The sequence below is a fragment of the Podarcis tiliguerta genome, assembly GCF_965153285.1.
Source record: "Podarcis tiliguerta genome assembly, chromosome: 2".
Lineage (NCBI taxonomy): Eukaryota > Metazoa > Chordata > Lepidosauria > Squamata > Lacertidae > Podarcis > Podarcis tiliguerta.
The window spans coordinates 88,189,718-88,206,828 of NC_139535.1; the positions used below are offsets into that span (position 1 = coordinate 88,189,718).

The 17,111-nt window shown below is 45.1% G+C and overlaps 1 protein-coding gene across 13 annotated transcripts in view; it reads right to left on the reverse strand.

The window, feature by feature from the left end:
• The window catches only part of ITGB4 (integrin subunit beta 4), a 66,460-nt gene that overhangs the window by 4,082 nt on the left and 45,267 nt on the right, over nucleotides 1-17,111 (reverse strand). For 3 of the 13 annotated variants that reach the window (XM_083429813.1, XM_083429814.1, XM_083429812.1), the window contains exons 28-39: nucleotides 15,926-16,086; nucleotides 15,359-15,539; nucleotides 13,374-13,511; nucleotides 12,515-12,697; nucleotides 11,845-11,976; nucleotides 7,406-7,627; nucleotides 5,510-5,677; nucleotides 4,416-4,586; nucleotides 2,987-3,136; nucleotides 1,551-1,739; nucleotides 1,071-1,226; nucleotides 652-816 (exon numbers count right to left, since the gene is read on the reverse strand). In XM_083429813.1, coding sequence (XP_083285939.1) covers nucleotides 652-816; nucleotides 1,071-1,226; nucleotides 1,551-1,739; nucleotides 2,987-3,136; nucleotides 4,416-4,586; nucleotides 5,510-5,677; nucleotides 7,406-7,627; nucleotides 11,845-11,976; nucleotides 12,515-12,697; nucleotides 13,374-13,511; nucleotides 15,359-15,539; nucleotides 15,926-16,086 — 2,016 coding nt within the window. Of the gene's footprint in view, nucleotides 1-651; nucleotides 817-1,070; nucleotides 1,227-1,550; nucleotides 1,740-2,986; nucleotides 3,137-3,621; nucleotides 3,742-4,415; nucleotides 4,587-5,509; nucleotides 5,678-7,405; nucleotides 7,628-11,844; nucleotides 11,977-12,514; nucleotides 12,698-13,373; nucleotides 13,512-15,358; nucleotides 15,540-15,925; nucleotides 16,087-17,111 lie in introns of all 13 variants that reach the window. The other 10 variants (XM_083429819.1, XM_083429808.1, XM_083429818.1 and 7 more) reach the window with 7 other exon arrangements.

Genomic DNA, 17,111 nt, shown 5'->3' on the forward strand with positions numbered 1-17,111 from the left:
CTTATGTTCACACTGGGGTATTCAGGTGACAGGTGAGATGACAGCTCTGGTATTGCAAGCATTTTAAAATTTACCTCATCCTACACAAATACCTTTTGGTTTGTAGAGTTATATCCCAACCTTTCCCCCTCAGGAGCTCAAGATACATGGTACTCCCAAAGACCCTGAATTTATCCACATATTAACCTGGTGAGGTAGAAGTTAGGCTAACAGACATTGTTTGGTCCAAGGTTACCCAGTGAGGTTCACAGCTAAGTAGGGATTTAAACTCGCCGTCCCCCCAGGTGCTAGTCTGACACACTAACCATTACCCCACATTGGCACATCACACTGCACAACACACACAGACACACAGGAGCCACATCATCATGTTTATCTCTCCTGTTTCTTCCCTTGAGCTGTTTGCTGTGCAATAAGGGGCCTCAGCAGAACCTCCAATGCTCTGATCAGCATGGCCTATGTGCAGGAATGCTCTTTCCTAGCCATTCATTTTCATGACTGCACCAGTCTCTCCATGCTCAGATGTGGCACAAACTGATTATTATTTATTTAACATTGTTTTTTTTAAATTCTATCCTGTCCTTCCTCCCCCGAAGAGCCCAATTATACCTAAGTTATTACTGTCTCCGGGGTGGGGGTGGGGGTGCGTACCTGCATCTTGAGATTCAATAGTGATAATTCCTTCCCTTTCAGGCCCAAAGCCTTGTGTGGTCTTTGCTTGGACTTTAAACTTATATGGAACATTTTCACTCAAGTAAGGTACTGTCAGCGTGGTCTCTAGGTTGTCTCCCTCCACGTAGATATTCCTGGGTTCCCCTGTGGATCAGAAACAAGAAGAACAGGTAGAACCTAGAGAATAAGTAATAAAAGTTCCTATCAGAGGCACCTATCTACCTTATCTGCTCCTTTGTCATGCCGGTAGCCTTAATTCAGTAGCCCCTGTGCCCCTGCAGACGTCTGATGCACATACAGAGCCTGGTAGGGGCTGCCCTCTTCTGTGAGTCAGGAAATGCAGTGGGAGTTCCACAACTGAACTGCATTCCCCCCCCCCCATCAGAACTTTCACATACCTCCACCATGCAGCATCTCACAGGTGACCATATAGCCCAGAATTAACCCATTGGGTTGGCGGGGTCTGTCCCAGCTCAGCTGAAGAGAGTCTGGACTCAGGGCCGTGAACACCAGAGGCCCCGGGGCACTGGGAGTGCTCAGAGTGAACGGTGATCCTACAACCGCAAGAACAAAAAAAATGGTCACCGTCCCACGGAAGAAAGCAAAGCGGACGAGCAGGCAAAGACTGACACATGTGCAATCTTACATTTGATTTATGTCCCCAATTAAAAAAAAACTAAACCTCACCACACCTTAACTTTTTTGGAAAGTGAAGGACCATAATGCATAGTTCCCATGATAAGTACAATTCTTCTTAGCTCAAAACCAATGTCAAAGAAAACCAAAATTTCTGTAGGGGCAGTTTTGCATACCGGCAACTCATAATAGCTGAGTGAGCTCATTTCATCCTGGTTAGTAAACCATGAAGGCCACATTACCTGGAACAGGACTCAGAGGGCTGCGCGGGTCCACTTGTGACTCAATAGTTATCACGCCTTCTCTCTCTGGACCCCATCCTTCATCACTTTGCGCCTTCACTTTGAAGACATAGGAGTGGTTGGGCAGTAGGTCATCCACCACTACGGAGTTCTGGTGAGGGTTGGGAATAGTAAGTCTCTGGATCTCTCCTAGGGAACAGGAAGACACCACTGTCACTTATCACAATCTGCTGTGCCAAAACCTGCAGTTTTCACTGGCAAACTGATAACTACTGCGGGAAAGGCAGGCTCTTTGAGGTCACACTAATGAGGGCTGCTACCCAGAAGATGCACTCCATGCGTGCAACTTCAGTGTAGAAAATTGTGAGAGTCCTCCCACGTAAAGTTCTTTGTACAGGATGAATGCACACATGTCTGCTCTGTTGAAGGGCTGTCCATTCATCTGTATGACATCATGGAAAAATAAAAGCCATGGGTGCTGCCAGTTTTTTTGCCTGGGAATCAAAAGTGCCCTGTTTATTTTGAACTGAATGTTCTTCATCAGAGGCAGAATCTACATGCTGTCCCTTGTTCCAGCCAAGCAAATGCCTCATAATAGATTTTGAGTGATCTGTTAGAAGGCATTAATTTTTCTGGTGTAGGGAAGACCATGAAGATGAGAGGTAGCCCGGGCTGCGGAAGAGGCTCCCTGTAGCTAAGGCAAAAAGGGACATCAAACTGCTCTTGCAGCACATCCACAGGACAAAAAAATCAGGATGGGCTCTTAAACTGCATGTCCTGTCAATGGGTTATTGGATATCATATTTTTACACACACACACACACACACACACACACACACTGGTACCTCGGGTTAAGAACTTAATTCGTTCCGAAGGTCTGTTCTTAACCTGAAACTGTTCTTAACCTGAAGCACCACTTTAGCTAATGGGGCCTCTCGCTGCCGCCAGAGTACGATTTCTGTTCTCATCCTGAAGCAAAGTTCTTAACCCGAGGTAATATTTCTAGGTTAGCGGAGTCTGTAACCTGAAGCGTATGTAACCTGAAGTGTATGCAACTCGAGGTACCACTGTATACAGCTGAGTGCTCTTTGCTGGGCAGAAATAACACTAAGCGGTGTTGTTGACTACAACTCCCATCAGCCCCAGCCAGCATGGCAAGTGGTCAAGGAGGATGGGAGTTGTAGTCCTAAAACATTTGGAGGGCGCCAGTTGGGGAAGGCTGTAGCCAAAAAACTAGGAGCATGAAAATGGTGTGTTGTTTCTTCACACTGAGCAGGGAATAACATCTTTCTGATTTTTAATTCCAAGGTACACTCTGTGCACTGGTCACCTGATAATATGATCTTATGAATGAAACACACACACACACACACACACACACACACACACACACACCCCTCAGCCCTGCATGATCAGCAGAGGGGCCTTCACTGACCTCCGTTGAGGAGCTGGTACTGTACGCTGTATCCTTGCACTTCTTTATCGCATTGTGGCTCCTGCCAGCTGACCTTCAGGGAGGTAGGCCCCAGGGCAGAGAAGACTAAGCGTGTAGGCGTGTCAGGAACACCTAGCTGCATCCTGGAATCTGAGGCAGAAAATCACAGGTTTGGATCTGAAGGCAGGGAAAGGCCTTGCCCACAAATGGGGAAAGCTCCTTATGTGTCTCAGGAGAACAAGCAGAATGTCCCCTCATCAAATAAAGGGCTAGTAGTCAGGCCTATTGAGAATCTGGCTAGAAGGACTTCAGATGCTGAGGTAAAGCAGCTAGCTGAGTGGAAGAACAAGGCTGTGTACACACCATCTATTTGAAGCACTTTCCCCTTCAAATAATTGTAGTTTACACCATATAGAACTAAAATTTCCAGCACCCTTAACAAATCACAGTTCCCAAGATTCTTATTTTTGTGGGGAGGGGGAAGCTGCTGCTTTAGGCCCCTCTGTCAAAGAATGAAGTTGAATTAATTAAGCAGAAAAAAGAGGGAAGGAGATCTGATTTTCTCCTGCCCCCCAAACCTGGATTCCCCCAGGCACAGCAAGGTCCCGTGCAGAGGCCAGGTTAAGCTCACTCACCCTGAAGCACTGTGTCCAGGTTGCTCAGTGCCTCACGGACATCTTCGGAGTGAGTGCGGCCCCTGGCCTTCTGGGGGACAGCATAATGTACCCTGGGCTGTGTGCCTTGCCCTGACATGCCTGCACAGAGAAACAAAATCAGTGCTATCAACACAAAGGCTTGGGCATGGCAGGGATGACTTGATGATGCCCTGAATCCCTTATCTAGCCCAACGAAAGAATTATGAGCAAATGCTGCAGAGACGGTTAACTAAGCAACTGGTGGCAACCTTCAGATGTCACCAGGGCATCTTTTTTATGGTGAAAAAAGAAGGTTTTCAGGGTATCTCAAGGGTTTGCTGAGCCTGATCCAGAGTTGTGCCATCCAATTAAACTTGAACCTTGATCTACGAGAGTAAATTTCAAGAGGGACATTTTGCACTGTTCTTCCTGCAGCTTCTCAATTTAAGGCCTGTGGATACAGACACAGACATAAAACAATAGCTTTGCCAAGGGTGAAAAACACAGAGTGCTGCTGCGGAAGCCACACAAAGTCACGTGTGTTACTCAGCTTGGATAGCTGTAGTCACTGAAGTGCTGCAGGCTGCCAATGGAAGTTGTCATGGTGAAGAAGCATGAAGGTTTGGGTGTGGGGAGCACAGTGAATTGCTGCATGCACACACATGCACACAAAGCTGGTGGAAGACTGGAGGAAATTTCATAACATGGATAGATTAGCTGGTTATAGGATGAGTCACTTCAGGTAGGGAAAACAACCAGGAAGACAATGAGCCATGCTATGTCATTCGCGATACCTAGGTATTTGGAAATCCAAGAGGGCCCGTCAGCCATGACTATAGAATCCCGAGCATCACTATCGCCATAGTAACCCTTCACCTTTGCCCTCCTGAAGCCCTCATCCTGAGGCATCAGGACCATCCTCCCAGCATCTTCATGTATGGGAGGGAATATCTTCCTGGACTGGTCTACAAGATAGGGCAAAACAGAGAGAAAGAAACAAGCACCATTGAAGACACCAAAGGGGATTGCAGCACCAGTGTCAGGCGCAGAGCCAGAGGAAATATCCCACTGCTGAACTAGCACTTGGGATCTTTCAAGTCAGAAGGTAGCCATGGAGGCTACAGACAAAGTCGCAGATAGCAAGCCCACCAAGTAAGGGAGAGAGGAAGCACAGGAAATTTGAGAAAACTCCTCAGCGTAAGAAATGGGGGGGGGAGGGGGAGAGAAACAAGGACAACCTTTCTCTTGTGATGCTAGCACCTTGGGATAAGTCCTGAACCACCACTATGCCCAGGCAGAAGAGACAGAGAGACATAGGTTTTGTAGTGTGCTTTTCACACACCATGATGTCCAGGTGACAATCAATCTTGTGGATGTTGATACGAAAACCTTGAAACTTGTCAAAGGCTATGTACACATCAGTGGCTTAAAACACAGAGAAGTCACCAGCGATGGGGTGGGGATGTCTTCACCAGATGTGCATTGCTTGATTTGTTTCCCTGGCCATGCAACCCCCGTAACTCCTATTCGATGAAGTTGTCGTCTAGACATGTGTTGTTATCTGCACGTGTGCAAATCTGTCTGCACTGTACGCATCTCAGCTTAACCATGGCTTGCATTTTCAAATCAGATGGAAGCTGGTTTGAGGGAAAGTGCACCGAATAGGGAGCATTTCTCAATAAACGACAGGATGCATATGGATTGCAGCTAATGCCATGTGTATATTCAGCTTCAGACACCAGGAATGGGAGCAGACTGGAGCCAGAGTAAACAGTAATGTGTACACAGCCAAAGTTTCCTCATTAACCAGTTTGCTACAGGACAGGAGGGAACTTCATATCACAAGTAGATTAACTGGTTATGGGATGATGTTCAGCCCAACACTCACCTTGCCCAGACACCACTGTGGCATACTCCCTTGTCTGAGATGAGCTTCCGATTGTCCTTCTCTCGTGGTATATGTGTGGACTTAGATGGTTGTAACTTGTTGTCACATTCCGGGTCAGGCTTCCAACACTGCCAGGGAGGGCAAAATCCATTCGGCCATTCATGTGTTCTGGAAAAGATTCCATTCACTAAAGTTAACAACGTTCATGATCAATATCTGTGGGTATGTATACCAAGCTAATTAAGCCGAACAGAGACCGTGTACGGAAGATCTGTCAGAACATTCCCAGTGCCTGGGCTTTATTCCAATCTTTAGCTGCAAGTCATTTTGCGGCTTCACGTCAACTATTGTCAGCCTCATGAAAAGCAAAAATGCAACAACCGCCCCACCGCATCACTTAAAACTACAGTGCCAAAGGAAGCTCCAGTAGTCAGCCATGTCAAGATGTTGTTAAGAACTAAACAGACTTCCCCAGCAGGTAATTAAAATCAGAAAAGGGGATGCTTGAGTAAGGAAGTGACGCCATATATTTTAGTACTGAATTGACTTTGCATGGGAAACCCTGCAAACGAAACTATTAGCATGATTTAAATCCATTTTACAACCAACCAACCACAGGTTAAAACCTGGTTTCAGACCCTTGGTAAAAGACGAGACATGACCACAAGCAGCTGGTTAGAAACATGATGACATTAATATGATAAGTTCATGTAAGGCAAATATACCTAACAGCTATCAGTCATAACAGCTAAATGGAGCCTCTGGATACAGAGGCCTTGTACCTGTGGGATAAACAACTGGGGGTGGTCATCACCCTTGTGCCCTGCTTGTGAGCTCTTCAGTGGTATCTGGCTGGCTGCCATCAGAAGCAGAATGCAAGACTAGATAGAGACATTTATTAAAATGAATGGTAGATAATGAAAACTAGAAAGCATTGGCTCCTTCCAAATGGCTATAGGAGTTAACAGAATTTCTGAACGACCATTGGAATGCATTAAACTCAAGGTGATTGACTACACAGTACAATCCCCTACATGGACCTTTGTCTGTTTTAGAGGAAAATTTAAAAATTAAATTAAATTAGGGGATGCTGAAATACCCCCACGAAACTAGGAGAAGCTGTTGCCTTATACTGACTAGTAAGTTTCTGGGTACACCCAGTGGCCCTGTTCAAAACAATGAAATAATTCCTGTTAGAATAATTCCTGTTAGAAACTGATTCTTACCCTGAGGAGTTAGTGAGAAGATTGGTCAAATTCAACAGAATGTTACTTAGCATTAAAATAACTTTTTTGAACAACAAAGACAGTTCTGCTTTCCATAATTGGGTTTCTCTGTGGAAAACCTTTCCCATTTAGTCATTGGGTTGAAAGCGGGTAAACTCACAAAGTACCACTGCTAATAATTCCACAAGTTCTTTCAGAGGGTGGCTGTAGACAACACGGTTTTTAAAAATCTGCTATACGGAATGCAGGGCTTTTTTCCGCCAGAACTCACTGGAACTCAGTTCCAACACCTCTCAGGCAGGCACCACTGCCATTCTAAGAGAACGAGGGAGGTGTTCATGGTCAGTTCTGACACCTCTTTTTCTAGAAAAATAGCACTGGTTGAAAGGATCCATGCCATTTGCGGGTGCAGCCTCTTAGCACTTTCGCAGTTCATACCTAAGGTAGGTGACGACCTTGGCACTGCACAATGCATACTATACACAGACAGATCACAACAACATTATGCAAGCAGACTCTGTTACAGGTGGCCAAATATATTACTCCAGCACCAACACCAACATGTATCTACTGTAGCGATGGGAAGGCTAAAATCTGGTTCTAGGCCCTTGGGAGGAGGACGAGACACAACAGTTACTGGCAGGGAGGGAAGAAGGCAGTCGTCCTTCACCTGGTTGGGGCAGGGGAGTCCCACTCCTTGGTAGACTGCGGCTGGCTGCATCACTGTCCACTAGCTCAGAGGGGGTGCTATCCTCATGGAGGAGACCCTCTGTGTCCGAGGAAAAGCAGCTGCTGTCCGAGTAACGAGGGATCAATTCTGCTGGGAGCCTCCAGGCGACGCGTCGAAGGTCCAGCTCCTCCCCTAGCAGCTGCACATATTTCCACCGAGAGCCTTTTGGAACAAGTCAAGCACTTGCGTTGGCATAATCAGAAGGGCGCAATCAAAGCAGGCAGCCCGCCGCCTGCAAGCTACCCGCTGCAGCCCTTCGTTATTCACCTAGTCCTAGCACTGAATTACGGGGACAGCACAGAGCTCATCAACAGCAGCATTTGCCTTGCCAGGCAGGTAAGTGGCCTGCCTCACTCATGTACCGTGCCAACAAAACTAGTGCTCAGAATATGGAGGTTAAGTTTCTTAGTGAAATCCACAAGCCCCACTCTCCCAAGTTTAGTCAAATTACCGTATTTTTTTGCTCTATAAGACTCACTTTTTCTCTCCTAAAAAGTAAGGGGAAATGTGTGTGCGTCTTATGGAGCGAATGCAGTCTGTGCAGCTATCCCAGAAGCCAGAACAGCAAGAGGGATTGCTGCTTTCGCTGCCAGTGATCCCTCTTGCTGTTCTGGCTTCTGGGATTCAGAATATTTTTTTTCTTGTTTTCCTCCTCCAAAAACTAGGTGTGTCTTGTGGTCTGGTGCGTCTTATAGAGCGAAAAATACGTTATGTTGCTCACCGGCGCGCACGCGCACACACACACATACTCTTTCAAAACAGTAGCTAAGGGGGCTGTCACACAAAAGATAAAAGGGGTGGCCTCCCTCTGCTTCCTCCCCTTTCATTCCAGACCGCTTACCCCTCTTGGTGTGGCAGCGTTGAAGGACAGCAGAAACTTCACTGGGGCCCCAACAAGAGAACTGGAACAGTGATGCCCTTCCTTATAAGTGGTGGGGGTTTAAGTCCTCTTCTCCTATCAGGAGCTGGATCCTAGCCTGTACCCAGCTTTGGCTAATGGGGATGCAGATTGGGGACTTGGGCTGCGCCAGGGGCGGAGCCGACAGAGCAGGTAGGCTTCCCTCGGATCTGCCCCTTGCCCATTTAAGCAGCCCACACCTGGGGCACTACCTGTTTGTACAGAACGCCAATATCCTATGCATGTTTCCTTTTTATAAAGCAAGTCCCACTGAGTTCAGTACCACAGCCTTTGGAAATCCATCCCCAAACCAACAGTAAAAAAAGCCTTGACTACAGGAGCAGGAACAACCTCCTTTACAGAACACAGCATGTGCCACCTGTGTTTGCAATGAATGTTAGAAACTTATCCAGTGTTTCCTGATACTTGGTATTAATTGTACATGCTACAGCTTACAGTTTTAATATGACTATCTTAACAATGTTCTTTCAGTTGTTGTTATGTTTTACGGTTGTACACTGGCTTCGGACAATTTATATATAAAGCAGTATAAAAATGTTTTAAAATAAATAAATGCAATTTTAAATAGATGGCATCTGAGCATGTGAAGCACTGCATAGCTACAGCCACCTCTCCCCACCCCCTACTTGTCTAGAATTAAGGGACAAGGCTTCAAGACCAGAAAGTGCAGCAAAAAGTTAGATCCAGAAACTTTCTTTGTAAAAATCAACCATCTAGCCAAGTACATAAGGCTTTCAAGACTCCAAAAGTAGCTGTCACTTCTGTTTTTATTTATATAGCCTAATCTTTGCGGAAAAAAGCAAGTATTTTGCAGTTATGATGGGCAATATTGGTGGGTTTTTCACTGTAACATCCTCAGCTTCTGAAAGCATTGTTTACTAAGGAAAAGGAAATGATAACGCAGCAAACTCAAAGGTGAATGGTTTCAGAGAAGTAACTGCAGCTGGTGTCAACAAGAAGCTTTGGCCAATTTAAAGAGCAGCAGGAATAGAAGCCTTGAACCAGAGATCCACATGCACTCAAATTTGTGTGCATGTCCTTCATTGCAGTGAAATGAAAGGCAAAGCTGTTCCAATAGAGTTGCTGTGATTGCCCTCGGTTTTAAGAAAGCTTCCTTAAAATTCAGATTATAACTAACAGGTTATAGCTCTCTGGTTCATTATATATTATTGAATACAGTTACCATTCATAACAACAAAAGAAGATCCCTGCTGGATCTGACCAAAGGCCTATCTAGTCCTGCATCCCATCTCACACAGTAGCCAACCAGATGCCTACATAAGCCTTCATACAAAACATAAGTACAGAATCGCCCTGCCGGCACCCACCCTGCAGTGACTGATATTCAGATGCTTGCTGCCTCTAATTCCTGGCGGTAATACAGTAGTTCTGGGCATCACATGCTATGCACATAGTCCAACACAAACTTAGAAGCATATGTCGGGGGGCCACTAGGTGGCGCGTTGGAAGATGGCTGACAATAACATCTCTCTGACCCATACGAGGTATTAAGGGGCTGCTATGGGAAGTAGGCAGCCTTCCTGCCCCCCCAAGGGGATGGGGGGGGCTGCCCTGCCAGCGGTGTTCACAATGCACCCCCCGATCCAAGAGATGGGGGTGCTGAACACTTGGCACAAGCCCTCGGTGGAGTCAGATCTTCCCGACGCCGATTCCAATCAGCGCGTGCTGGTTGCTTCAGCTTGGAATTATAATTGGAAATAATTGGAAATAATAGGATTGGAAGGAAGGCTGAAGCACATATATCAAGTGAAGCTTGACGATAAGACTGCTGATTAATGGATCTCTGTGACCGGGAGTGACGGATGGATAAGTAAATCTTTTGATGAACTACCACTATGAGAATGTATGGCTGGGACGAAGGGGGGGTGGAGGAAAAAACTCTTTCTATTTCCCTTGCATGATGTGACAATAATACCCTCCACCCCAGAAAGAAATAAGATCGTCGCGTTTTAATAATCATAAACAGAACTTTAAGACTGTGTGGGAGGAAATATAATACAACAAGAGAAGATCGAATGGTGAGAAGGAGGAAAATTTCTATGACGCAGTTAAAAAAAAAAATGGCGTCTCGCCAAGACAGGCCAGTCAGAGAAGAAGATTAGGGGGAGGAGAGTCAGGACTGCGCGAAAGAGAAGGAATGTTGGAATGCAAGTTTGACCTGACAGAGCCCCCTAATTTACTTGATTTATTGGGCCAGCCTGAGGAATAATAATGGACAGACCGAAGATTAACTTTGTTTATGGAAGTATTTAACAGAGGCTGTTCCTGAATAATATGAGTTTGGAAGACCACAAAACCCACACAGAGACGCCAAATTTTTCAATCTGTTTGTGAAAATTATCAGAGATCGCAAAGAAAGGAATAAATGATAACAACAAGAAGAGAAAGAAGGTAATAAACGTCTATCCGAATCGAACTGGATGGAACTGTCGAACAAAAGCAGCAAATAAGTGATGTCTGGAGTCATCTGGAATTTTGGACTCGTGCGGAGCTTGATATATGGGTACCCCCAAAAAATTTAACATTTGGCTGTATAATCTGGAATTAATGTGATTTGAACAATGTGATGTGATTGGCCTGTTAATAAAAATTATTTCAAAAAAAAGAAGAAGCATATGTCAGCCCATTAATTCAATGGACTTAAGTGTGTCAGATTCTTTGATGGCCTGTAGCCTGCCAGCTGTTCTCCACCTGGACAGTAGCAACTTTAAACATTTTCCTCTCGTGATAACATTTTCTCATACATTTGATGGGAGCAACAGTGCTAAAGGTGGGGAAGGGGTGGAATTTTTATACGTAAATGTGAATTGCAGCTGAAACATTGCACATATTTCTTTATGGAGTTTGGAAGACAGACTCTGTTAACCAGTGCCCCATATTTCAGGTCAGAAAGGTAGATAGTAGCTCTCCCACAGGACCTGTTTTTTGTCCCTCCTTGTGAGCCTTGAGCCTCACATTGAGCCTTCTGAGTTTATTGTACAGAACGTGCTCCTCGGCAGAGGTGCGCTAACGGCACATCTTAATCAGTCCTGTTATTTGCTTGCAACACAGTCACATGGCCTAATACTTGATTGTCATAAAGTTCTGCGAGTGCATCTAGGCTCTGCACTTAACTAAGCCACATGGCAGCGGATGGTACTCATCACAGCATTCCCTTAAGTGCTACAGTCTACAGAAGCCGCTGTATTGCATTCACAGATGCCATGGGATGCACTTCAATACAAGTCCCTAGTGAATCCAAATGTGTTAGAAGCAGAAGATGTAAAGCACACCTTAAGTTTCCACAAGTAGGGGTTTCTCTGCCTTGAAATAAGAAAAGCTATTTGACTTGTGGCTAGAAATTGCTTGGTAATATGTTTTTGGTTTTACATTCTCCAGAAATCTAAGGCTCCAAGAAACAAAACAAAACATTTTTGCAAACTTCAGCAATGCACTGTACCAGAATCATCTGAGACGCTGGGGTGTTTGCTACCAGCTGGTGAGCGCATGACATCTGCGCTGTACATCAGGTAGCTATCATAGTCCTCTCCTCCTTCAGCATCAATTATTGGCACATCAGGGATGATGGGAACTGCAAGAAAACAGAAAGTATTCGTATACTAAGGGCTTTCTATACATTTTAAACTAACGTACCCCAAACACATTTTATTTTTAAAGTGACAGCAGCAGAAGCTTCAATCTAGTTCCTGTGATATTTCAGATTGAGTGACAGGGGATAGTTTCATTGTGGTAGAGGAGAAGGATGGATGGATAACAGCCAACTACGTAGCTCGTTGGTGTTCATTTAAAAAAGGGATGTGTGTACCAGCACTAGGGTTGCATGACAGGATAAGACAGCTGCTAATTAATGCACACACTTAAAAAAGTTCATAAATAGTTTGATACTCGTTACCAAATGTCATCATGATCAACAGTCAAAAGGTGTCCATGACACCTGTGCAACTACATTCTATGGGACATGCTCCCCCCAGGAACAAAATATATCATGCAACACACACCCAGTTGAAATGCAGATTCTATGGTGGACATATCAAGCATGCAGAATAAATGAGAATCATTCCAAGTGAGAAACAAGATCTGCACGGCACAAGCTTGGCTATATAACTCACTGGACATAGGGCGCTTGGGTTGTGTGGCCAAGTTAATAGTAGCTTCTCGTTCAGGACCCCATCCAGCTCCATTTTTGGCCTTCACTGTGTAGCGATAGGGCTGCGATTCCCTTAAGTTTTCAATCAGAACCATTCGCTTCTTGGCACCCTCCACCATGACTTTCTTTACGGGCCCAACAGGTCCTGTAAACAGAATGTATATGTAAATACCTTTCCCCATTCAATTGCTGTTTTTGCCTCGTTCCATATTGACCATCTTTGATTTATGCTAAAGACAGTATGCCTTTCCAATGATATCCCAGCCTTATGCTGACCCCATTGAAAAAGAGCGTTGTAATATTTTTGAGGGCAAAACTCAAAACAAAGGGAGATTTTAATGCCATAGAGTGCATGCAGGTGGCTTGAATTATTCAAGGTTTACTAGCATCCAGGAATCACAAGTGGGAAGACTGCTACTACTGCAGTCATGTCCTGCTTAGGAGCTTCTCATAGGCATCTAGTTAGCCACTTTGAGAACAGAATGCTGGACTAGATGGGTCTTTGTTTTGATCCAGTAGTGCTCCTCCTATGAGCGTATCCCCACTTTGCTATGAAGCTCACTGGATGATTTTGGGCCAACCTCCCAGGGGTGTGTTGTGAGGATAAAATGGGGCTGGGGAGTAGATCTATGTTTTGCTTCCATGATTTGAGGTTTGTCTGCAGCTCTACCACTGTGAGATTCGACAATGGCAGACTCCGTTGGCATTCTCTAAATGCACACAACTGAATAATTGCCCAAAAGATGCTGACTAGTTCAGCCCGGAATAACAGCTTGCAAGATAGCAGCATGATAAGGGTAGCAAACAGAATCCACGCTTACTGTTGACCTCGTTGACAAGTCCATAGCTGACTTCGTAGGCTGTGATAACTCCGTTAGTCTCGGCAGGCTCGGCCCAGCTCAGCTGTGTCACAGTGGAAGAGACTACATTGAAAGCCAAGCGCCCAGGCTCACTAGGAACTGTGAAGTTGAAAGAAAGGCAAGAACATGGGAGCAGTTGGATGCACTTAATGCAGTTAATGGAATGTGAACAACAGCCCCAGCGGATGAGGCTGGTAACACCTCAAATTAAACCACGGACAGTTATTTTAAAACAAATCCCATAAAATCTATCGCTTCCTAGGTAGTCTAGTCCACTGTTGAACCACTCTTACCATTCTCCTGGTGTTAACCCAGGGATCACCAACATGGTGTCTGTAGTCATCACTGTATCCAACAGTATCTCCTCTGGTGCCCATGAAAGGTCTTAGCAAATATGTCCTCATAAATCCACAGTGATCAAGAAACTGTGCTCTTCCTGCTTAGTTTCCACGGGGTTGGTCTCTCCTGAGTTGAACACGCCCCCTTGAACATGCCCACATTTCATTGGATGCCAGGATTGGACATCCACCCTCCCTTCTGTTCTCATCAGAGGGGAGGTACAAAGAGCTTCTCTCTATCAGTGAGTGGCTGGTGTAGGTGCCTCTCTCCCATTGATGCGGGACTAAGAAGTGGCATGCCTGCACTATTTTGGGATCCTGTCCCCTTTTTTGTTCTTTTTGATGTGCCATGCCATACCTTCACAACAGACATTTTGTGACTGACAGTCAGGGCACTCTCTCAAAATTCCACAAGCGAAAACGGTTGACAACCTCTGGTTTAGCCAAAATCTGTTTTCTTGTAATCTTCACCTATTCATTCTACTCCTGCCCTCTAGAGCAACAAGCCTGCTTTATTTAGCAGTATTTCATAGATTCACAGAATTGTAGAGTTGGAAGGGACCATGAGAGCCACCTAGTCCAACCCCCTGCAATGCAGAAATCTTTTGCCCAACATGGGGCTCAAACCCACAACCCTGAGATAAAGAGTCTCATGCTCTACAGACTGAGCTATCTCCAGGTGGCCATCTGCCAGGGATGCTGCATCCTCATCCAGCCCTGTAGATTCTATACTGAGCGACAGCTCAGATTAGATGATTGCCAAGGTCCTTTTTCTATGCTTCTAGGGTAACATTGATCTAAAGCGCAGCAATGAGACTTTATATCACCAACAGTGCAATTCTATATATGTCTACTCAGAAGCAAGTTCCATTGAATTCAATGAGAGAAAGGTACATGTGCACAGGATTGCAGTCTCAGTCTTTCTTACTGAACCTGTTTCTTAGTATTCATTCATCAATGTTACCCTTAGCATCAGGGACCAGAGAGCTCAGAATGAAGTTGAAACGCAGAATTACTTTGATATGTTGAATATTCCTCTTATTTTCATGCTTCCTTTCCTTATAAACACAGCGTTTGTTGTGTAGTGTCTTGCCTAGACTGCCCAAGGCTCTATGGTCACATTCACATCATAGATTTAAAGCAGGGCTGTGTACACGTCATACATTTAAACAGTGCTTTTTCTCTGGAGGTACACAGGGGTACACATAGCCCTAAACATTTTGTGAATCTTTGTACTTTTGTCCATTTACTGTATTTATTTCCCCCCAATTTGAACTATAAAATGGTGATTTTCTTGAGTCAAAATGAGAGTACCCCCTAAACATTTTTTTTTTCAGGAAAAAAGCACTGCATTTCAAGAATTCTGGTGGCTATAGTTCACCCCTCACAGAGCTAACATTCCCAGCACCCTTAACAAGCTACAGGTCCCAGGATGATTTAGGGGATGTTTCAAATGTGCTTTAGATGCATGTTGTGTATGCAGACCAAATTTAAAGCACATTTAAAACACTTTGCCTCATCTGGCAAGCCGAAATGCTTGCCCCAACAGCACCTTAGTGCGATGTTGAATTCCTGCCTCCTTGTCTGCCATGGAATATGCCTACTTACGGTCCTCTAGTGTGCGGCAGTGGACCACTTCGGAGTAAAGCCCCTCGCCCATATCGTTGTAGGCACAGGACTGCATCTCGTAATCACAGTAGGGATACAGATTAGTCAACTCCGCTGATGGCACCTTCGAATCAAGCAAGCGAGCTTCTGACTCAGGGTCCCCTTGGATCCAGTACTTCACCTGGAGGCCAAAGAGAATCCCATTTGCTTTCAAAGTCTTGCTTACATCATCAAGAATAACAAACCACCATGTGATCAGTTAAGGAAAGTCCCCATTCTAAAACATGACATCCACAGAACGCAATTCATGACTGCCCCCCATTTTAGAACATCCACATCTTCATAAACCTTGGGAGATATTGAATGACTCCAGAGTGCTATGCTTGATGTGATGTATCATGAGAAGGAGAGCAGCAGCAGTCAATGCTGGGCTGACATGACATAGGAGGGCAGGACTACACAGACCTGCAGGGAAGCCACTCTAGGCCCTGAATTCAGTGCAAGTGCCAACCAAGATTGTACCCCCACATTCATAATAGTTAGGTTTATTGCTTGGCAGGTCCATACCTTGTACCCTGCAGGTTTGCCAGGAGGTGGCAACCAGTTGAATCGGATCTTTCTAGAGGTTAGTGCCTGTGCATTTGGATTAAGGGGAGCTCCAAGTATGCCTCTGGGAGGCTGCGGTTGCTGGCCTAGGAGTTTCGATGATGCTATGCCATCCACAGCTTCTGCAGGAGAAAGAAAACAGAACGGCTTCGTTTGTCTCTTTAACCACGTCCCAAGAGAGAGGCATGTGGACTGAATGGTAAAGGCGCTTGATTGCATCCCTTAAAAGTTGTGGATTCAAGTACCACAGGTGTGTGACTCTGTCAACTCATACCACCATGGCTGCCTCCAACTAACCCATCTAGTATATAAACTTGAACAGAACATTAGACAAAAATAGCTAGCTGGAATCAATCACCGGCTAACAGAGTCCTTGGGCTAATGTAGAATAAGTCTGGAAAAGTCAGTTGTGTGAGTGGAGTTCCACACATCTATATCTGGATCAAACTCATTGTTAACTATTTTCTGTGGTTTGTGAAATATTTACCACTTTGCTGCTGTTTGCTTTTCATAGAAACACTCTTGCCTATTAATAGTTGTGTACAGTACAGAGGAGATGAAGAGAGGAATTCAGTGTTGTGCACATGATCCCCCCCCCTCTCCCCACCCACAATGTTCTGGGGGTTCTTCTGATGCCCCCCCCCTGGCAATTTTGGGGTGGGGTGGAAGGAGGAGAGGGGGGAAAGCCACTCTAACAATAAACATATTAGGATGTACTTCTGAAATCACCTTAAGTGTATCCAAGTGGAAGTTATGCGATTTAAAAAAACCAGTAGCCTTTCAGACTAAATTTAGCATTTTATTCTTATTTTACAAGGCAGCTGAGGTTGCTCCTTCAGAGTATATCATGAGTGCAAATAAATGAAACTTTTTGCATGCAGACAACAATTTAGAGCCACATTCTGCTAAGTAGGCAAACTAGTGGAAGCCAGAGCAATGAGTCCTATTAAGGCGATGGGACTTTCTCTCCTTTCCTCCCTCTGCTCCTTCCCCCCATAACATCTCTGGGAGTTAGGAGACCCCTAGGACAGCAGCAGGTGGATAAGAGGGGAGATTGTTCCACTGGGCAAACTGAAGTGCTTGCAATCACAGAACGACTGGTAGAGAACAACATGTAATTCACCCCCTAATGTGGATTAGCACAACC